Raw genomic sequence first — 22,602 nt, 5'->3', positions numbered from 1 at the left:
TATATAGTTTTTGCAGTCAGGTAGGTTGGATGATACGCTCCTGCTCCAGTTTGATGGCAGGAAATGCTTCTGTCAGGAGCGAGTCTGAACTCCCTCTGACATATCCCATAGTACTGTGGTTTTTACTGAAGATGCACTTGCTTCTATTTTCTTTCTGATTTTCTTGCTATGTGTGGACAGACAGAGGAAGTGAGTCCTACAGCTTTTCCTCTCAATCATAGAATCATAGAATCGCTCAGGTTGGAAAAGACCTTCAACATCATCAAGTCCAACCACAACCTAACCATACTACCTAACTCTATCAACCCACTGCTAAACCATGTCCCTGAGCACCACATCCAAACGGATTTTAAACACATTCAGGGATGGTGACTCAACCACCTCCCTGGGAGCCTGCTCCAGTGCTTAACAACCCTTTCTGTAAAGAAGTTTTTCCTGATCTCCAACCTAAACCTCCCCTGGAGCAGCTGGAGGCCATTTCCCCTTGTCCTGTCACCAGTGAGAAGAGACCAGCCCTGCTCTCACTGCAATCACCTTTCAGGTATTTGAAGAGAGCAGTGAGCTCTCCCCTCAGCCTCCTCTTCCCCAGACTAAACAGCCCCAGTTCCTTTAGCCGCTCCTTGTAGGGCATATTCTCCAAGACCTTCCCCAGCCTTGTTGCCCTTCTTTGGACCTGCTCCAGCACCTCCATGTCCTTTCTGTACTGAGGCGCCCAAAACTGAACACCACACATGAGGTGAGGCCTCACCAATGCCAAATACAGGGGCAGGATGACTTCCCTAGTCCTGCTCACCACACCATTCCTGATCCAAGCCAGGATGCCATTGGCCTTCTTGGCCACCTGGGCACACTGCTGGCTCACATTCAGCCTACTGTCCATCAGCACACCAAGGTCCCTTTCCATGAGGCAGCTTTCCAGCCACTCCACCCCAAGCCTGTAGGGTTGCCTGGGGTTGTTGTGACCAAAGTGCTGGACAAGACACTTGGCCCTTTTGAAACTCATACAGTTTACCTTGGCCCATTGATGCAGTCTATCCAGGTCTCTCTGCGGAGCCCTTGTACCCTCTGGCAGATCAACACTTTCTCCCTACTTGGTGTCATCTGCAAACTTACTGAGGGTGCACTCAATCCCCTCATCAAGATAACTGATAAAGATGTTGAATAGGAGTGGCCCCCGTACCGAGCCCTGGGGGACACGACTCGTGCCTGGCCACCACCTGGATTTAACTCCATTGACCACAACTCTCTGGGCCTGGCCATCCAGCCAGTGTTTCACCCAGCAGAGCGTACGCCCATCCAAACCATGGGCAGCCAGCTTCTCCATAAGGATGTTGTGAGGGACAGTGTCAAAGTCTCTGCTGAAGTCCAGGTAGACCACATCGACAGCCTTGCCTTCATCCACTAAGCAGGTCCCTTTGTCATAGAACAAAATCAAGTTTGTCAAGCAAGATCTCTCAATAAAGTATCTGAGTTTAAATGAGTTGCATTACAATATGCTTGGATCTCAGTGCTTAGATAAGGAGTGCTGTGGTGATACAACAGATGCAATTTTTTACCTGGTGTCCTATGAAAGAAGAATTGTGGAGCTCCTTGTTCTGGCAGAGGATGAGACACTTGAGGAGAAGGAGGTAGAAGAGGAGAAACCTCTACTCGGATGTAATGCTCCTAAAACCAGAGCTGGCAATGAGGCCATCAGAGCTCATGCCGTGAAATGACCTGATTCTCAGAAGGGCAAGTTGACTGTGACAGATGCCACCACTTGCTATGTGTGTGTAGAAGGTGTTTAAAGAATAGGTTAGCCTTAGCTTTCAGGTTTGGAGTCACCCATGTATTTAGGTCTGATACCCTCCAACAGCATTGTTAACTGTGCAGCCATAGTAATGATGCTCCTGACGAGTTCCTCTCTAGCCCCTAGGTTTTTTCTCACTGATGATTGAATTACTTTTTTTATTTTTTTCCTTTCCATTCTATGGTTGTGACTAGAGATCAGATCACATGGGAGCTTTCAGTCTGCTCAAAGTGCAACTCAGCCAGTTACTTCATATTTTCGTGCTGGAAGAACATGACAATTAGATGGCATAGCCTACAAAAGCAGACACGAGAAGAGATTAAGGAAGAACTTGTTTTTTAAGGTATTTGATTCTATACCGCATATGGTAGCGCTCCAATTTTCATGCTGTGTAAGTTTTTTCCTTTCCCTGCTGATACTGGTCAAATCGTGTTTGTACACTGGGTAGAACTGAGTAGGAAGTGAAGAGTCCAGCTAGAAAACTTAAGTAGCAGGTTAGAGCACTGTTGTGGAGCTTCTGCACCATGAAGCCTTTGTTTTTCCTGGAAGCTGAAGGAAGGGGTGACAAAAGATAAGCCTATGGTTGAGTACGTGCTCGACCTTTACTGGAGCCAACACGACGGGTGGTGGAGCAGCGCAGCGAGCTCAGAGCCGCTCTGGTTTGAGGCCATTCATTTTGCTTAGGGATGCTGCTTACTTGTGTTGGAGTGCTTATAGAGGTTTGGAGCTTGCCATCAGTTTCACGCTTTTATTTCTGATTTTAGGTAGATGTATCCTGTTTTCATTTTCCGGTTAGTAAGCAAGCCTAACTTTGCTGCTGCTGCCTAGCTCCAGGTGTGGGCACGCACGCACAGGGACCTGGGGAGAAGGTCACAGAGGGCATCAGGAACAGAGCTCGTGCTAAAGAGTGGTTCAGCTGCAGAGCTGCTGGGTTCTGTTCTGAAAATGTAGGAGCATGGATTGCCACCAGATTGGTGTGAGGATGAGAAGAGGCCCTTACCTGCTGAGGAGGCTGCTGGAGGTGCCTGCACAGCGAGGAAAGCTATTCGATTTTCTGCAGACGTGCATAATACTGTTCATAAATAGCGAGGTTTTAGTCTAATTACTTAAGCTTTCTTTATTTTTTGAAGAGATTAATTCAGGACTGTGAAAACTGGAGAGATTCTGTAACCTAAAGCAAAACTTGATTACTCTCACTGCAACATCTTCAAAGAGCTACTGCCTCCCCCCGTTCCTGGAAGCGCTGTATTTGAGAGCTTTCAGTCAGTGTTCTTGCTTTTTTATGACTGAGCTGCTAGTAGTTGAAAGCAAGTGTAACGTGGAGTTCCAATTCAGAGAACTGCAGATGTATCTTAGGAGGGACATCTGGGGGTTGTTTTAGTTCAGCCTCCCACTCAAAGCAGGGCTCTTGCCAGCAGTAGTTCAGGTCAGCTTTGCGTAACTGTGCATTTTAGCTCTGCAATGATATTCTACCACCTCCCCTCTGCTAGTAGAGAGGCTTTTTTTCCCTAGCGTCCAATCTGAACTTGCAGAGCTACTGCCTGAGCTGTTTTTTTTGTCATCTCAGGTACTTCTGGCAGCTCTAGGCATCTATTAGATCTGCCCCAAGTCTCCTCTGCCTAGACTGTGCAAGCCCCCATTTTCTGTAACATCCCCTGTCAGATCAGCTGCCCTAGGCCTTTCACCTTCATCTCGCTGGCCCTTTGCTGGATAGTCTCCAGCTCGAGCACATCTCTTGTGACCTGAGGTTCTTGCACTTTCCTTCTTTGTGTATGGGAGGGATAGTTTTGTTCGGAAAGTTACCTGTGCTCTCTGGTAGAAAAGCTAGATTGGCATAATGCTTCTTTCACAGAGACGGTCGATTGATCTCCTGCTGTAAATGTTAACTGAGCGTTTGCTTAAGTGAACAAATTGGAGGCATACCAGAGGTTCATTTATCAACTAACATCTCTAGTAGCTATGATGGTGTAGAGCTGTTGCTGAAGAAAGTAGATATTCCTGTGTTTTCATTGAGGCATGAAATGAATAAAGCAGAGCTCACGCTCGTGAGACAGAATGTCAGATTTATTATTGGTGAAGAAAATTGTCTTCTCAGCAATTCAGATGGTCTGATTTTTCTTGAAATGGGCTGTTTTGTTGGTACTGAGGGCCAGTATTACACCCCACTTCTCTGATAGTGTATCATATCACATTTTGAGGTATCTTTGTTATTTCCAAGCTGTCACTTGGGATGAGATGAGCTTAAAAAGTATGTCTTGATCCTAGAACTAATTTAGGCAAGCGCCGTATCTCTTGCAGGAAGGAGGATGGGAGGGCTCCAGCTGAGGTTTGGTAGGAGTTAAAGACACTGTAGCTGGGCAGGAGGTGGGCTTGCACTGTCAGCCATGCAAGGAGATGGTAGGCTCTGATACCAGCTTCATCTTGGCTAGTTACCAAGTAGGCTTGGCTGGGTTCCAGGCATCCAGAGAGTAATGTTATATCCATGGTGCTGTAATCGCAGAACTAATCCCGGGCGTTCCGTAGCATTACACAAAGCTGAGCTGTTCTTTGCCCTTCAGAGACAGGACTACTGATTAGCTCCTGAGAGCAGCCTTTTGAGTTCTTGACTGATCTAACCAAATAGAGCAGAAGAATAAATGCTTCCTATCTGAAGTCCTTTGAGTAGGAGCACAGTGCTCGTCTGTTTGGGTGGCCTGCTGCATTCACTGTTTGTCAGCACAGATTTTGTTCTTGGTGAGGTGTAGCACTTCTGTTACGGGGAGTAGGACTGTTGGTATTGGATCTCTTTGCTTTCCACTTAGCACTGAAATCATACCAATAAGATAATTAACTTCGTTTCTTTGCTTTTTTTCTTTCTCTTTTAACAGAGGTATGGAGAACTTGGTGGCTGGCTCCACCCTTCCTCCTCTTTTTGCAGATGAAGATGGATCTAAGGAAGGTAGTGATATTACTGTGACTGGGTAAGTAACCGCTTTCTTAACCATCCCTTCTTTCTTGAAAAGTTTTCTTTGCTGAGATTTTAGTTTTAGAGAGAATTATACAGCACGTTGGAGATGGGCTGTATCTGATGACTATTGTGGTGCCTGCTGAAGAAAAGATTTCTGGTAATGATAAACAGCTCATCGCTGATCTCTGTCAGTCACTGAGAAACTGATGTTTTTCATTTTCGTTGGACTAACACTGCTTTTACAAACTGAAACAACGTCATCATTTAAAATCACAGTGACAAAGGTAGTAGTCTTCTAGGAGTGTAGAATCGTAGAATCATTAAGGTTGGAAGAGACCTCTAAGATCATCTAGTCTAACAGTCAACGTGCCCCCACCGTGCCCACCAAACCATGCCCCTCAGTGCCACATCTACCAGGTGCAGTGACTTTAAGGCACCAAGCAATAACATTCTGACTTTGTAGACAGATAAAGCCCTGTAAAAATAGATATAGAGACATCTGCTTCAAATTTGGATTTGCATGTCTGGGACTTCAGACTTGCTGGTCCCAGAGGGAGGCACGTGTTCAAAGCAGGTTTGTATTTAAGAGGTGTTAGTGTTGTGAATGAGCTTTCATCAACTTTCACTGCACTGGCTACATCCCATTGAAGTTTGTCTTATACATATGGTTTAGAAAGCTTCCCTGGTAAGGAGTAACAGATAGAAAAACTGAAATGTTTTTCAAGCCATGCCAGAGATTCTGAGAAACTGTATTGCTCCATTTTCTTTCTGATATGTACGGAACATCATTATAGGAGCGTGGATGGTTTTTCCCTTCTTGCCTCTCTAATTGTTAGTAATATGAACTCAATCTGATATCTGAAAGTCAGGCATGGATCTCTAGCCCTTGTTTCTTCACTAGTAATTATGCTTTGATTGCTGATAAGAGTGAGTAATGAAAATATGCTATTTAAAGGCAAATTTCCCTGTAGGCATTCAGCTAACAACTCTGTTCAAGTATCTCAGTTTTCAAGAGCTGTATTCTGCATTAGCTGGAACCCACTTTTTAATATTTAACGTGTTTGATGTGTATGAAATTAGCTGTAGAGCTGGGTAAATGACCAAAGTGGACTTGTAGCGTATCCTATTGTTAAAGTAATTTTTTGTGAATGTAACAGCACAAGGCAAAGTAACACGTAGCCTGGCTTAATAAGGAATTAGAATCTGGGAGGAGTCCCAAAATGGTACATTCATTTGCCCACTGAGCACAGTGAGAACATCTTGATGTTGCTCCCAGAATAAGTACTTATCCTGACATACCCACCTTTAGAACCTAGTTTTTGTTTCTGTTTTGGCTTCAGTACAGCTTGCCCTTTCTTAAAAATGGTTGATAGATACCGTTCTTGCAGTAAAATGAAATGGTGCCCATTCAGGAGCCTCTTGGGACCAAGGCTTATTTTGCTTTAAATATTCACATGCATCAACAGGAGATTATGCTGAATGAAATTTAATCCAAAATCATACACAACCGCAATCCTTTAAGTGTAGTTGTGGAGAAATACATTAAATGTAACCAGAAAGGTGTATATTAGAGAAGATGAGACTTTTTATTTCAAATTTCTTACTGTTTTTTACGTAGAATCATGCTTTTTGATTCAAACACTGATTTGCTTGACAGCTTGTGTAATCAAAAGCTTCACAAAAAAATGAGACAAAATAACACTTCAAAAATCAAGCTGGCTTTCATAGTAACTGTGGTAACTGTAGCAGTTGTTTGGATGGAACAGCCAGTTCTTCAAAAGTGACTTTTTTGAAATCTTTTTTCATGATAGCGTCAGAACTGAATATATTTGCAATGTTTTTGCATGTTTTAGAAGATTAGGGAGGAAGTGATTTAGCAATATGCTGATTATTTTTTCTTTTGCTATTATGTGCTTTTTCAGATTAGCTCATTCGGAGAGTTCATTCACTGGTGGAACTTCGCAGCCTGTGAATAACCCAGATTTGGTGGAGGATTTGTCACAGGTTCAGCAGCTGCAAAATGAGTCCACTAACACTGCTGAAAACACTGAGCAGAAGCCTGAGGAGGAGGTGAGGGGAAATAATAGTGACTTGGAGTTTTGTCATTAGTTTCTCTCACCGAATCAGATTGGTTTTTTTAGTAGGATCGCAAATTGTCATCTGTATGCCATTTTCATCTGGTGGTTCTCCCTAGTTATTTCTCTGGTGTTGCATCATGGCACACAGCCAATGAAAGCTGACAGTCGTACTGCGGGGAGAACATTTCAAGTGTCTGTCTTAGCTAGTATGGGCCCCAGAACTGGTTCTGCCTCTGCTGTTTGTGAAGACTGTGTGTTCCACTGCCACAATTTATTTCCTCTGTTGTGGGGCAGGAAAGTGAGACTGCTACACTCTTCTGGGAGTAACTGATGTCTTTGAAAGCATTATGCTTACCTCTTGAGGCTGCAGCGTGTGTACTGTCCCACACTGATATTTGATGACTAAATCATGAAGGAACTGAAACTTGACATGAAAGTGGTTTTGGTATTTTGATAGATGCATTTGATATTTCTCCCTGTAGTCTGTCTTCGGCTGTGAAGTCCTCCTTGTTTAAGGAAGTAGTAAAATTCCAGAAAGGGAACTGAAACTAACATGACAGCAGGAACACGCTGATTTGGGGAGAGATTAGAAGGACTGAAATAGTTCTTTGGACGTAGTATAAGAAAATAGTGCTGTCCAGAGATTAATATGCTGGTGATATGAAGCCAGGAGAATGAGTGATAGTTATGTGATTCTTTTTGAACTGTACACCACAGGAAAATCTTAGTGTACTCTCCTTTGAGTTTGTTCATCTCTTTATTGGAGACAATTACTGGAAAAGAAAGCCTAGAGAGTAGGCTAGAGTACAAAAACCTACATGCTGTTCTGTCACCCACATTTTGGGCACACAGTGCACAAAGGCAAAAGATTGGGAAGGTGCAAAACAGCTCCGTAGTTAACCATTATTAGCTAATGCACAGACTTTCCTAATGTGATACAGAGGCAAGTGCTTTGGGACAGCCAAGGGGAGGAAATTGTGAGCTAGAACAAAAAAATAAAGATAAAATACTTGCAGTTGCATCAGAGAGAGTGATAGTTTCAGGAGTTATTGCTCCTTTTAGTTTTATAGTCAAAAATTGACGCAATTATTACTGTGTTGTCCTGCTGGATCAGACATCATGTCTGGCTTTGCTTAGAGGAAAGTCAGAATTGCTCTAAGGTAAGACTTGGAACTTACTGAAGAACGTCCATGGCAAGGATGTATTGCAGCAATATACTCCTGATGAAAAGGTTTGAGAAATGAATATTTATTCCTTCCAGTGGTGGTAATATTTTTTCCTTTCAATCTGAATTTTCTTTCGTTTCCATTTTGCAGCAGCAAAGAACTAAACGAGGAGGCTGGGCCAAAGGGAGAAAGAGGAAGAAACCTCTTAGGGACAGCAATGCCCCCAAGTCCCCCCTCACAGGGTACGTGCGATTCATGAATGAGCGTAGGGAGCAGCTTCGAGCGAAGAGGCCCGAAGTCCCGTTCCCAGAGATCACCAGGATGCTGGGCAATGAGTGGAGCAAACTTCCTCCCGAGGAGAAACGGGTACCATTAAACTCCCTTTTCCTTGCTGGAATGTGATTGTTGTTAAATGAAGATATTGCTGTTTAGTGAGGAGGTTAACACTGGCTTTTGATTAAGCTTGTGTTTAGGAATATTCTTCAAAATAAAGGCCACAGGTCCTGCACCATCCACATAACGAACCCTGGTAAGACCATAATATTTCATCCAAGTGTGGTTTGAGAACTCAGTCCTCTAGATAAAGCAAGAATATATTCAGAACCATGGCAAGTGCTCTACTGAGACATTTCATTGCTGATGCAATTCATCTAAATAAACTTGTGTTGTAGCTAACTTGGATACACCTGAGGCCTGCCAGCTTCTAAGGCCAAAGCCATCAGGAAGATGGGGCCAACATTTATTCTCTGCGACCGAGGAGAATTTGACAGGATTTCAAAAATGCTGGAAGGATTTTGCAGCTCTGTTTATCTAAAAAACTTGTCAGCATATGTGGGTTGCTCTGAAAGTAATGCCTCCTGTTTATTTCCTTGGAAACTACAACAGCTACAAAGAACACAATAACACTATTTCGTGGAGCAAATTCCCGGCTACAAAGTAGTCACAAAAATCTTTTTCAACATAGTCCCAACCACTGGCTGTGCATTTTCACCAGTGATGAACAAGAGCCTGCATGCTGTGCTTGCACAAATCTGCACCAGTGGAGGTGACCACTGTTTCAAAACTGCTATGACAGCATTGTTGCTGAAACAAAACACGCCACCCACTGAGTCACTCACCTTACATCCACTGTTTGGTCCTCATCAACACTCAGCAAGCACTGATGAATGTCAGTGGGTGCCACTTTTTCCACATGGAGGAATTCAGTTCCATACTTTTGCTTTGTCTAGACTTACATGTCAGATGCCATTTTGTCAGACTCCTCCTCTGCTGCCATCTGTTGCATTGCAACAAAATGGAGCAGAATATTGGTAGGAATGTTCAATCTCTGCTACCATACCACCAACATCTGCCTATGACATCGTGAGCCAATGTAATAAAACAGGAGGTGTTACTTTTGGAGCAGCTCTTATATATAACACCTGGTGTCTTGGATTAAGACCAACAGACCTGAAAGGACAGGTTAGTAAAGGAGATAATTAAAATGAGTTAACTTTTGGACAGTATTTTAGCGTTGCTTGCCCTGGAAAAAATGTTAAAGTCAGTATGATGGATGGGATGTTAGGAGCTACATATTCTAGTTTCTGTATGTGTTACCTCAGGAAAAGTGTTTTTCCACCTTTCATTCAGAATCTGGTGGTCTTCTGCACTGTCTCATATGTGAATGAAGACCAAGTCATTGCTGGGGCTGTACTTCATTCTGGAGCGGGCCCTGTTTTTGCTAATGGATGTTTTACCATCTTCACATGGTTTCCATTTGGAGATTACAGCAAAGTGGTACGCAGCATCAAGTTACACTGGGATTGATCATGTGAATTTACCAGGATGTTTAAGCTTTCAAGAATACTATGAAGACAAAATAAAACTTAAAGCATTTGTGATGGCTGGATGAAATAGGATGGTGCAAAAACAAGAGCACTCGTTGTCACTATTTACTAAGCTTGTAGAATAGAAATTATACAGAGATATTGTGCGTTGATGCGTAGACATTGTTTTAACTATAATGGAAAATGTGTGTCAAGGTAAACCATCGATTTGGTAACAGGCCTGCATGACAACTATGTTTCTGACTGCTCAGAGAGGGGAAAAGATAATAGACATTGGGCCCTTCTACTGCTCACCTCTGTGATAACCTTCCAGCATCAGAGACAATTTTTTAACCTAGGAAAAATGAGGTAGAGGTCAACTCTGTGTGCTGCTTTTTGAATCCCTAACTAATGGTGGGTTAGGGAAGGGCTGCTGAGCACTTCCTTTCCTTCCGTTTTTCCTGTCTTTTTTATTGAGGCAGCAAAGGCCATTGCTGCCTCAGAAACCCCGAACTCTTGTTGAAGCTGAGCAATCTTGTATTTATTGTCTTATATGGGGAAATATGTTGGGAGGTGTATGGACCTGTACTAGAAAACTATGACATCAACTTACAGGTAGTATAGCAGAACAGGCTGTTCCAAAATGCAAATTTAACTCCGTTACTGTGCTCTTTCAGCAGTCACGTTGCTGGAGATGGAAGAGGGGAATTAATGTCATATGGAAGAATTCAGTGGCCAAAAGCAATGCAAGCCCAGCATCAGCACCCTAATCCAGGACATTAACAGTCGCCTCAGCAGGGTCAATATTCCATATGCATGGAATATATAATCATTAAGTAAATTGCCATGATGATTTCATGAAAATGCAAATCGTTCCACGTGACTGAGTTTGACTCCGATTCGGTGCTTCCATTGAATGTTAAACTCCTGAAGAGGGGAGGAATTGGGAAGCAGCTTTTTCTTGAAAAGATCTCTCTCAATAAGAATTGTGACTGCGCCTTAATGGTATTCTGTTCATCTGTTCCCCCAAACAATTCTCTAGTTAATCTCCTTCCATTATGCAGATGTGTGAAACATCTGCAGGCTGGAAAAGAATTAATTTTCTTAGCCTAAATACAGGTGGCTTAAATTGATAAATCCTTGCAGGCTTGTGCTTTGCTGATAACCGCGTTGTTTTATTTGCTTCTCAGACGAGGGGTGAGGTGTGAGGTTGTAGTCTGGTCGTGCTTTTGTCTGTTGAGAGCATGAAAACAAGTGTACTGGAACCTCAGCGTTACGCATCTGGACCTTGAATCATGATCTTTTAATAATGCATTCTTATTTGATTGCATTTAATCCTGGCCACAGACAGGCAATTGTTAAGCTTTTATTTTATAGTGTGTAGGTGTGTAATTCTGTGGAACTGAGTGGCCTAGCGGCAGGTCATCTCAACAAAACAACAGGAAAAAGGGGATGGCAGAGCACAATAATTTTATCCAGAAACTTTAACCCTTTGCACCTCACACATTCTCATTGTTTCTTCACTCCTTTCCTGTTTGAATTGGTGAGATGGAGCAACGCTTCCTCTGACAAGTTGTTTTTCTTCCCTTCCTCCAGAAGGGGCAGAAACTCCCTGAATCTCTTGGATTTTTTGTTTCAGCGATACCTTGATGAAGCAGATAGAGATAAGGAGCGTTATATGCGGGAACTGGAGCAGTATCAGAAGACTGAAGCCTACAAAGTCTTCAGCAGGAAAGCACAGGACAGACAAAAAGGCAAATCACACCGACAAGGTATTGATCAAGACAAAAATGGATGCCCTGCTAGAAGAGAAGATTCCCCACTAGACACGGAGCCAGATATTTGCTTAAAGCTTTTCACTGATAAAAGGGTTCTTTCTACGGCACTGGCCTCAACTGTGTCTGAAGTGATTAGATTCATTTAGGTTTAACTGTATCTAGATTTTATGGGAGGATGTGCATTAAAAGCATCCACATTTAGGCACAGGTTCTGTGTGACTCATTAGGAACACTGCACAAGTTTCCTATCTACCTGTTGTGCAACTGCTTTAATTTTTGATACGTTTTCTCAAATCTGATGTGTTCTGAGGAATTACTTTTTTTCCTTTTTCAGATGGAGCAAGACAGCCAGTACATGATCATGAGGTAAACCTCTCCATTCTGTACATTGATATCTGGTGTGTTGCAGGCTAAACGTGGAAAATTGTTACTATAGGATTTTTCAAAGCAGAAAAGGCTGTAACTTTCCCCATATTTTCTTAAATTGGAAACTCTAAGGTAAAATTGATACATAGCTTGAGACCTAGATAAACCCTCCAGGTTTACACCGTGGGTTGTTGTTCTGAGGTACTGATTCTTCTGCAGCAACATGAATGCTGTGTCTTCCTTGAGAAGAAAATAATGTAGCCAAATCACTGGGAGATGCTGCCCCCTCACCCCCTCCCACACATGCTTTGCATATGTAAATACTGGAAGACAGTAATGAATGTCTGGAGATAAGGTGCCTGCCTATACATGGTGAGAGCTATCACAAGCCTTGTGCGTCTTGGCTGACTGCTGTCTCTCTCCTCTTGCAATACTTACGCTTTCTCTCTCCAGTTGTATTTCTAGGGCAACAGAACTCTCATGGTTTTCAGTAAATTGCAAACAAAAACAATGAAAAATCCTGTTTGTGCACAGCCTCCTCATTTCACTTCTAAGCAGTAGGCTGTTCTGAAAGATCTGTTTTCCTTTGAGTTTTTTTCTTTTTTTTTGCCTTGGGAAAGCAATCAAGTTGCTTTTTAATACATTCATTACAATAGTGACAAGGATGTGCACTGCTGAGAGGCAACTAGTGGTCTCATCTACTTTAAGGAAAATAAGTTTCATTTCCAAGAAAATGCTTTGGTAGCATGTTTTTGGTGTTTTTTATTGACTCTTAAACTCGGTCCTTGCGTTATTATCTAGAAGTGCACAATCCCCAGCTTTTCTGATATACTTTTTTTTTCGCATCTTTTCTGCAAGTAGTTAAATATTACAATCCTCCATATGCAAGGAACAAGTCAAGAAGATTTAGATTGCTTTTAGAAGTATGTATTCACTCAACTCGTTACTGGAAACAAGACTAAAGCTTCTTGTTGTCCGGCTGCATTCTTATCTGAATTGACTATTATCTTTGTGGTTGTGATTAATAGGTTCTGATGAAATTATATCTTGAGACAATATAGGAACCTTAAAGTCATGGAAACCATTCTTTCCCCTTGCTCCACTCAATGTTCATGATTTAGTTTCTGGAAATCTCTGTTGAACTCATTGTAAACATTATATATTGAGGTGACCTCCAAAAAGAATTGCAGTGAACAATTCAAATAAGTAATATTAATTACAATAAGAGCAACAAGAGGATGAGGCTTGGGAAGGTAAGAACCAACTTCTAAAAGGCAGATGTAACCATGAAAAGCATGGAGAAACCTCCTCAGAATGTTCACCTGTTGGTTTGGGACTGAACATTTGTCTTCCTTCAAATCCTAGATTCGTAAACATGACAGAGCAATATGTAATGCAACTATTAATTATGATCAGCGGTGACAGAACCATTGTTATTGTTCTCCATTGTTCTGCTATTGCTGCTTTTCTCAAGCTGTTTGGTTCGGGCTGTGTAGGTCTAAGTTCATGCAATCAGTTAGACAATGTCTTACTAGCAAGATCTCAAAGATTTCCTCTCACTTCTTGTTCATTAGACCAGGTTGGATCTACAGACTTTGAAGATAGGCAAATGGCTGTCAGAATAGGAGCACACAAGCAAGAAACATTACTCTGCTGAGAACATTTATTATGTAGTAGTATACCTATGATACCTGTACCTTACTTTGCACCTGACTGTATAAGGGAGGACGAGTTTAAACCCCTCAAATCTCGGCTTTCTCTTAGCATATTTCACCATTTCTCTAAAAACTTTGCCTGATTTGTTGAAGATCAATTTCAGTTTTAATAACTAGGTGAGAATGGTATTGCTAGTTGAAACTCTTATTTAAGACAAAAGATAGAAACAGTTTTGATTCTCCTTTTAATTTGAGGGGTGGCAAAATGATACGCAGCCTGAACAGGTTGTATCATTTTAGTATGAGGTAATGAGAACTTTGATTTTAATCTTGAGTGAACCTCAGAGAGGCTTAAGTGCTTCGGAGCGCTCAGTGGATCTTCTACATGCTCTGTAATATATTCTGTAATGGAAAAGCACTGGTGACTTTCATTCTTGCTCTTTTGTTCAGTAGAAATTTGTGTTGCCCTTCAGAAGCTGAGGAGTTTTATCTATTTATTTATTTACTTACTTTACCTGAGGAACCTTTATCTTATCCTTCAGGGCTGCAGGTAGAGCACCCTGCCTTTTTCACAGTACCCTCTTCCTCCTTCTATTCTGCAGGAGCCAGTGCTGAGCCAAGGCAGTACATCTCTGCATATGGGCAGCAGTAGTAGGGATGAATCCAAAATGGATGTCTCACGAGTGTTTTCACCAAGTTTCAAAGCTGTCAACATTACTTAGCAAACATAATTTCCCTAATTGTTTATCTGCCTCTGGTTTTGGTCTCCCTTCTCTTTCTGTTTTCTTGATTAAAACTGTTTCATTAGTTCCTGAACGTGAGCGGTATTACTCTCTTCTCTGTAGAAAGAAGCAGACACGAAAGAGAGATCAGTCTTCGATATCCCAATATTCACAGAAGAATTTCTGAATCATAGTAAAGGTAAGTTAAACTTCGGCAGGATCCCTCTTCGCTTTTTGCACAGTTCTTGCCGCGTGCTTGTGCTGTCCTTCCTCAGCTAAACAGTGACTTGGGTGTAGTTGCTTAATGTTTCTGGCATCATTTTACATCTGCATAAACACGGTGGCTGCAACAAAAGTTGTTCTTGGCTTTGTCTTTCGAAACTGCCCTTTCTGGAGAATGGTGCTGAAGTTTGAATTCTGTTTGTCGTTATTCCAACTATTCCAAGCTGGAGCTGCTGTTCTATGGGATAAAGAAATACCCAAGATATAGCATGATGATAATTCAGGCCAGTTAGTGGTATTTTAATTTGTTCTCCTAGATACGTGGAAGACTGCACTGGCTCATTTTGTGTTACTCTCTTTGGTTTTGGCACTTGCATGCAGTGAGAGTTGAGGATGTTTTTGCCAGAGTTCCTGGAGGCTTTTTCTTAACTGAACAGACTTCAAATTCAGATACTCTTGCTGCTGATCAATAGAATTGTATTCTTGTAACTGTTATCTTGTCTGTAGGCCTCTTAGTGCTGCTGCTAAGATATGTCACCCTGAATGCATTTGAAATCATTCTTGCAGTCTTCCTTTCTAATCAGATGCACTATTCACTTGTACTCCTATGCTTTGCACGTCTTCTAATTTTTAGTGACAGATAAATGGGGTGCTATTTTAATACTTGGGTGCTATTTTGATACTTCTTTGCACTCCTTGGTACGTTGCTTTCTTGTCTGTGACCTAAAACTGTACAGTCTTTATTCATCAGTTGAACACTTCAGAACATCCTACTTCGTTCCCTACCAATCACAGCTGCTTTTCTTGACTCCGTGACAATGGTTTGATATTTACAGCACGCGAAGCCGAGCTGCGACAGCTGCGTAAATCCAACATGGAGTTCGAGGAGAGGAATGCTGCTCTGCAGAAACATGTGGAGAGTATGCGTACGGCAGTGGAGAAACTGGAGGTGGATGTCATACAAGAGCGTAGCCGCAACACAGTGCTGCAGCAGCATTTAGAGACCTTGCGGCAAGCGCTGACGACCAGCTTTGCCGGAGTCCCGCTACCAGGTCAGACTGAGTTTTTCTTTGCATTCTCTGCCCAAGCTAAAATATAATTTCTCATGTTTATATATTTCTATGAATTTACAGTAAGCGGCCAGCTGTTGTAATTGTGCGGTATTGGCTGATCTGGAGTTTTTGTTGTATTAGATTCTGGAATCATCAGATACATGCAGGGGAAGGTTTATTACCAGTGCTTAATTTCAGCATGATTTTTTTTTCTTCCTGCTCTTATTCTTTTTATTCCTATTAAAGTAAGACCTTCAGTCCTAGCTCTCTTTCACTTGTTTGCGAAGAAGTTACTAAATAGAAAAGATAGGACCTACAAATTACTTGATTAAGTGAGAGGCTGCAGCTGTCCCATCAGATACCTGGGAGTCTGCTTAGATGCTCTGAATGCCCAGCTGAAAGAGCATTGTAATTAACTCTGAGACCTAAACCAAAGAAAGCCAAGCTTCATTAGTCCTGATATCCCTGGAAATGCTCGCTTTAGAGTTAGGACATACGACTTTATTGAATTTGTCATAAGAGATGGTGCATGGCAAAAGCAGCTCCTATAGCACTTGAGATGGTGCCCTTAACAGTTTTAATTTTTGGAAGTGCTGCAATCATCCAAGTATTCAGCAGCTCATGGTTCCATGTTACCGACAGGTAGCGGGGAAACACCCACGATGGAAACTATTGATTCCTACATGAATAGGCTGCACGGGATTATTATGGCCAACCCCCAGGAGAACGAGAACCTCATAGCCACGGTCCGGGATGTGGTAAACAGACTCGAACGCTAGTGACCAGGTAAGTGCTTGCTAACTCTTAGGCTGCTTTTGCTTGGCTTCTGCTCTGTACCTCTGGCATTTGTTCTGACACTGATTCTTGTGCTGATTACTGTATTGTGCAATCAATTTTTTTTTTTTCCTCAGTGCTGTAGGAGCAGGTTAACTTAATGAAAGTCAAATGGAGCTGAAACTGTTCAACAGCACTAAAGGGCTCTTAAATTCAATTCTCCAAGACCTTCCTATAATAGCATAATTAGCTCTTTTGTCCTGTTATTCAGTGTATCTCTGTAAGGTGAATAAGGACTCTGACAGAATGCTGTAAAAAGGGGGAAATTATTATTTAAATTTTAGTGATAGAGTATCTAATTTAGAAGAAGATTAGCTTCCTGAATGGAGTAAATTTGAAGAATTCTGCATTAATTGTATCATCTGATCTGCTGATCACATAGGAATTTTATTTGCCTCAGAGGATACAGGTGAACTGATCTGCACGGTAAACTGAAAATTCACTGCAGCTACCAAGTTGGCAGCACCTGTAGTCAAACTCTTCTGGTTAGGAAGGTTTGTAACTAAATGAAGCGCTGATGTGTGGCTGAGGCTTGATGTAGCATTTGCTGAGATTAATGACCATATGGTTTATGCATAGATTATTTCTGAGCTCATGATTTTTCACTTTTGCTTCTGTTCAGCAGCTTAGGAAATTGTAATAAGGAACAGTGTAGAAAAACAAATCAACAAAGAAAAATCAGCCTTTCTGAATTGCCATGCTTCCTTGCGTTTCCCACACTTACTTCCCTCCACCCCCGTGCTGTGGTGACTAGCTGCCTGCCGGGTTAAACCACACAGTCATTTGCTCACTCTCCCCCCACTTTCCCAGTGGGATGGGGAAGAGGATCAGGAAAAAAAACAAAGTAGAATTCATGCATTGAGATAAAACTATTACTAAGATAGTCATAGCTATTATCCTTTTCCCTTTCTCGATATCTATATATGAACGTATATAACAAGTGATGCACAAGCAGTTGCTCACCACCCCTGAGCGATGCCCTAGCTAGCCTCCAAGCAGCAGTAGAGGGAGATGAACTCCCACCCCTTCAGAACTCCTTCCGCATGAAGTGACGTGGTACGGAGCATCCCTCTGGCCAGTTTGAGTCAGCTGTCCTCATTCTGTTCCCTCCCAGCCCAGCTCCTTGGGCCCTTGGCTGGGAATGGCTTGGCTCTGCACATCCCTGCTTAGCAGCAACTATCAACACCAGTGTGTTCTCCTAGAACCAAAACATAGCATCATACCAGTCGCTCCGAAGAAAACAATTCCATCCCAGCTGAAACTACGACACCCTCTAATGCACAGCACTAGACAGCCATTAGGAATTTGCCTATTTCTATTTTACCTGTGTGCATACCTGGATTCTTTATCGGATCAACTGCATGTCTTGAACGGTGTTCAGAAATGCAAATAAATCGAGGTTACACCATCTGCAAACACAAAGACAGGGTTTTTCATCCATTCTGATTCTGACCTTTTGTGATACTGTGTAGAACAGCTAATTACACGTTCCCCATTATAGCATGGCTTAAACTAAAAGGTCGTTGTCCTTCCAGAGGGTAGCCAGATGGAACAGACTGTAGTTCTAAGGGGTGACTGAGCTCACAGCAGAATAAAGAAGTGTCTTTACTGCTGCTGTTTGTGAAGGGGAACAGCTTGTTGATCCATGTCTGGGATTTTTCGGTAGCTCATCAACCTCCTCATTTTTTTATACTGTTTTCTAATTGCATTCTGAGCTCAAAAAGAGATGTGGAAGATGGGGGAAGGCCTTACGGAGTGTATAAAAGGGAAAGTAGTTTCTCATTAGTGAGTTATTAGAAGAGTGCCAGACCCTGAATTGATGTTTGTTCTTTAAGCACCTTGCCAGAAAAATTGTATCTCGAGGCTACTGGGATCTACACTTCGGTTTTCATGTCATGGGGATTTTTATTTCCTAAATAATGGATGTTTTCTGGTTTCCTAAAAATGCAAATATTTTCCTCTTGGTTAAGCTGGATTTAGCTATAATTGGTTTGAGGAAAAAAAAATATTGCTTCAGAATCCTTCTGACTTTTTAATTATAAAGTAAAACTGCATTCCTCTTTCCCCCTCCCCCTACTTTCAGCAGCAAAACAGTGAGGCAATTAAAAATGTAATTAATAATCTCCTGGTTCCATTATACAAATCTGTGCATGTAACTGGATAAGGAGGACTACTGATTCATGGGGCATCGTGTCGATGCTCACTTGGCAGTTATTCTGTGACAAAATCTTAGAAGGGAGCAGGGTTGGCCATTGGGGGTGCAAACCCAGAAGAAAAGCAGGCCTTCCACACAAGAGGGGGGAGCTGTGGAAGATTCAGCTGCCATCTGATAGATGGTAACAGCAGACTGTCATCATTATCCCTTTGCAGATAAATTATGTTAATTGTTCTAAATGTCGTCTCTAGCAACCAAATGCTCTGATGGAGGTTGAGACACATTGCAGATCAGTCTCACGGAAAGCATACATTTGTGATAATAGTCTTTGAAAAACTCTGCTTTACAGAATGGAGATGGCTTTTTTTGGTAGCTCAGGTGCTTTCCTTAGTGACTATTTGACTATGCTGGTGACTGTTGTTTTTCTGTACTATGTGGTGAAGATACATTTTTTTGTACAAGCAGTATATGGGAGGGGAAGAGGAAGTTTTTCTTATTCAGCACTGTTCTTCGAGTGGAAGCAGGAATTCACAGTTAGAAAAGCAGGAGTTATTCTGGTATTGTTCCTTCTCTGTTGGCTTCTGTGCAGTTCTTCTTGTGTTTTCATATGTGTCATGCAACAATAATGCCGTGGTGTCCTGTTCAATCCTGATGCCTTGTAGTCTTCTAACACTTATTTTTCTGTTTCATCTGCAGGTCTCGTGACCCGGGGATACTTTACAAAATTTCTTTGGCCAGTGTGGAATACGAAGCCATGAGGGAAAGACTAGGGGTGGTGGAAGGCAGATGTGCAGGTTTGTCCTGGTCCCTGCCTTTGTGGTTTGTCAGTGGGACAAACAGATCAATGCATTAAAAGGTCTTAAGAAGCCACGGATATCACCCGCTAAACATTTTGGAACCCTTAAGTGCATGCAACTTCTGTGCAATCTTCAGTTTCTTATTAATTCTGCTAGATGTGAGGGTGCAGATGTTCTGTGGACTTGCTGACTACGGAGATGAAACCTCTGTGAAGTGAAGTCAGCCTGTGTGTCGTAGTAATACCTTGTGTTATACTGCTTAACGTCTTCTAGTGTCTTTCAGTTTGTTCTCATGTTTATCTTGTGAAATGGCCTTCCTCCATTTTAGTTTTCTTTTGATCTTTTTATGATACTTTCAGTACTGGATAGCAGCGCTTGTGTTCTTCACTATAATGGGCAGTCTTCCTTGGTGCGCTGTCTTGTTCTCCCCTGCCTGTGGTGTTTACATAAGCTAATCTTCAGCAGAACTGCTTTCTGTGTCAGCCAGCAACTTCAACAATATGAATTTGCTTGAGACTGGCTGCAATTGGTACTTTGTGACTTGATTCTACCAGGAGATGGACTTCTTTCCTTCTCTCCAAGCACCTCCCTTGCACACAGCAACCTGCCCTTCTGCGCAGACCTGCTGTTGTGTGTTTTACTACCACATAGATCAGCGATAGTCAAGGTAGAAAGTGAAGCGTTAGCTTTTTGCAGTTGGCTGGGAAAATAGAAATCTCCATTTTAGACCACCACAAAGCACAGTTTGCCTTTCCTCTGATACGTTGCTCGCTCTGATTTAGCTGTCTGCTTACTTTTAGAGAGAATGATCTCACGGTGAGAGTAGTATTCTATATTAAGAGAAATGAGCAGGGGAATTGCATTTTCTCTGCCCTTCTGAAATCGGTGCTGGAAAGCGGTGTGCCTGGAAGCAGCACGTGTATTTTTGCATAAATTATTGTAGCAGAGAAGGTTATTGGCAGCTAGGCCCACATAGCAGCCCATGGTATTCTACATTACAGCATATAAGTGCTTTTTGACTTTTGTACAGGTTAAGTGCAGTCTGTGAAGCCTATATTATTCAGCATGTTATGTTCCTGTGTGACCTAAATGACCTTTTACTTGCATAAAGTAGAACTTAGCACACTGGAGACTAATTTTTCTGAACTGCGACTGCACTTCTTGTCCAAGATGGCACCTACTGTCTGCACTAACTTATGTAAATCATTTGCTGGCCTTTGATTCCTGTCATATTTTTAATTCAGACTGTGGTTAAGCACCTGTTGGACATCTGTGAGCTTAATGGTAATGATGGAAATGCGCTTTCTTCCACGTGACGATCTCCTTGCTCCTCCTTCAGAAATCTTTCAGGTTTTCCCTGTTGTGAATTGGAGATTGCTTTTATTACTTGAGTGCGTTGCAGTCGGGATCTCTTTCGTGTATCTGTAATGCAAGTATTTGAAGATTAAACACCAGTTTCTTTTTTCCCACGCTACGTACACAGACTTCATGCTTGCCTGAAGCCATCTCCAGGTCATCACCTTGTATGTCAGGTCTCTGCTTTCTCATGGACTGACTGCTGCAGCCAAGCAGCAAGGATTTTCATGTATTTTCAAGTCTTCCTTTAGGGAGGAAACTCCTTTCTGTCGTCTTCGGGCTCATTATCAAGACTTCACAAGAAAGAACCTTAATTTGCTGAATTGACCTCCATTATTTTCTGTAACGTGGATGAGTCCAACTGATGTTGATGTGAACTTTTTTAGTGGATTCTATGGCAAATGTTGTGTTGGGAAGAAATCCTATGGATTGATGTCTTCAGAAGACGCACTCATACCTTCCTCTCCTGTGCATGTCTGGATTTGTAGCATTAGTGGTGTTTTGCTTGGATTTCATTGTGGCCAAAACGGACTGCATAGCCAAAAGTTGATTCATGAAATTCTAAAGTTGTCTGTGACATCTGACCTAATATATCCCACAAAGATTCCAGAAATTGTTACGTAGTGTGATAGTAGGATGCAATTCCAGCCTGTGATGTACGCATTCCGTAAATAAGGTATGGGTGGCTGCAGGCTGCCCCTGCTTACATAAATTCAATACAGCCATCAGCTTGTGGCATACTGCTAATTCCTCATTCTGTTGAGTAGCATGTAAGCGGTCCAGGATGGGAGACTGAAGACGATATTATGAACTGGAGGTTGACAAACCTTTTGATTTTCCCACGAGGAAGGAGGGGCAGCATTATACCCATCTGTGGAAAAAGCAATTTCTTGCTTACCACTGATACACCAATTAATGTTTTGTCTCATTAAGATGCTTCTTATTTACACTGATCCACCCTATAAAATGGATTTTGTCTTTCCAGTGTCTTTGAGTGTCACTTCAGTTTACATTTTTCAGTGTTTGCTGATGTGGAAAACAAATGAAAATATTGGTGTCAAGGAGAGGAGCAGGACAAAATGTTTTCATCGCTTAAAGAAGTGTTAAGAGAAATACATGAAAACAGAATTAAATTACTTGGATTAATGTGTTTGGAATTGTTGAGATGCCAATTTTTCTGTAAAACGCTTTTGTAATTAAACTTTTGGAGTCCTGTTGTTTTTAAGGAGTTGATGTGCTAGTTTGACACTTGCTTCATTAAAATCCATTCTGATTCAATTTTAACTGCTTTTTTTTTTTTTGTGAAAGAACTATTAGGATTGCTTTTTTTTGTGTGAGAAACTGTCAACTCTGTGTTCATCTTTAAGAGGAAGCAATGTTAGAGATGCTTCTTCCCCCTTTCCTTCCCAAATGTATCCGCCTCTGAAACAAGGAAAGGAGCTGGTTATTTGTAGTGATGGGAACTTTGGTGGTTGTTTATAAAGAAACATCAGGGTGCTTCCTGTCATCTTTGGCCCCCAACTTGAGCAACTTAAACAGCGTCATCCCTTTTTTGACATCCTTGTCCTCCTTTGACCTCCCTCATTTTTCACCACTGGATTTGTTTTCCATTAAGAACCTTTTGCATCATGCATGTTGCCTCCCAATTGATTTTCTCTTCCCCTATTAGATTCTGTCATGCGTCTACTTCTGCCTGCTGAGCCAAACTTGTAGCCTTGTGAAAACCTTTGTGGAAGCAGCCCTGAGTGCAGATCCTCGTGGGAGGAGTTCTGATGATTTCTGCCCGCGCTGATGCACCATCTGAGGTTGCAGTAGTGTAAGCAACCATGTCTTTGTGTTGCTTCTGTGGTTACATGGTGTTATTTCGACTGACCAATGAT

At 42.0% G+C, this 22,602-nt stretch overlaps 1 protein-coding gene across 7 annotated transcripts in view; it reads left to right on the top strand.

Annotated features, from left to right (window-relative positions):
- Positions 1-22,006, top strand: part of HMG20A (high mobility group 20A) — a 37,911-nt gene extending 15,905 nt beyond the window's left edge. For all 7 annotated transcript variants that reach the window (XM_021407794.1, XM_021407798.1, XM_021407795.1 and 4 more), the window contains 9 exons: positions 4,657-4,749; positions 6,659-6,806; positions 8,131-8,346; positions 11,425-11,557; positions 11,898-11,929; positions 14,430-14,505; positions 15,365-15,580; positions 16,223-16,366; positions 19,266-22,006. In XM_021407794.1, the coding sequence (XP_021263469.1) occupies positions 4,661-4,749; positions 6,659-6,806; positions 8,131-8,346; positions 11,425-11,557; positions 11,898-11,929; positions 14,430-14,505; positions 15,365-15,580; positions 16,223-16,359 (1,047 nt within the window). In that variant the 5' untranslated portion in view covers positions 4,657-4,660 and the 3' untranslated portion in view covers positions 16,360-16,366; positions 19,266-22,006. The remainder of the gene's footprint in view (positions 1-4,656; positions 4,750-6,658; positions 6,807-8,130; positions 8,347-11,424; positions 11,558-11,897; positions 11,930-14,429; positions 14,506-15,364; positions 15,581-16,222; positions 16,367-19,265) is intronic.

This window comes from Numida meleagris, chromosome 9 (genome assembly GCF_002078875.1).
Source record: "Numida meleagris isolate 19003 breed g44 Domestic line chromosome 9, NumMel1.0, whole genome shotgun sequence".
In the NCBI taxonomy this organism is placed as follows: Eukaryota; Metazoa; Chordata; class Aves; order Galliformes; family Numididae; genus Numida; species Numida meleagris.
This window is presented reverse-complemented; position numbering and strand designations above follow the sequence as displayed.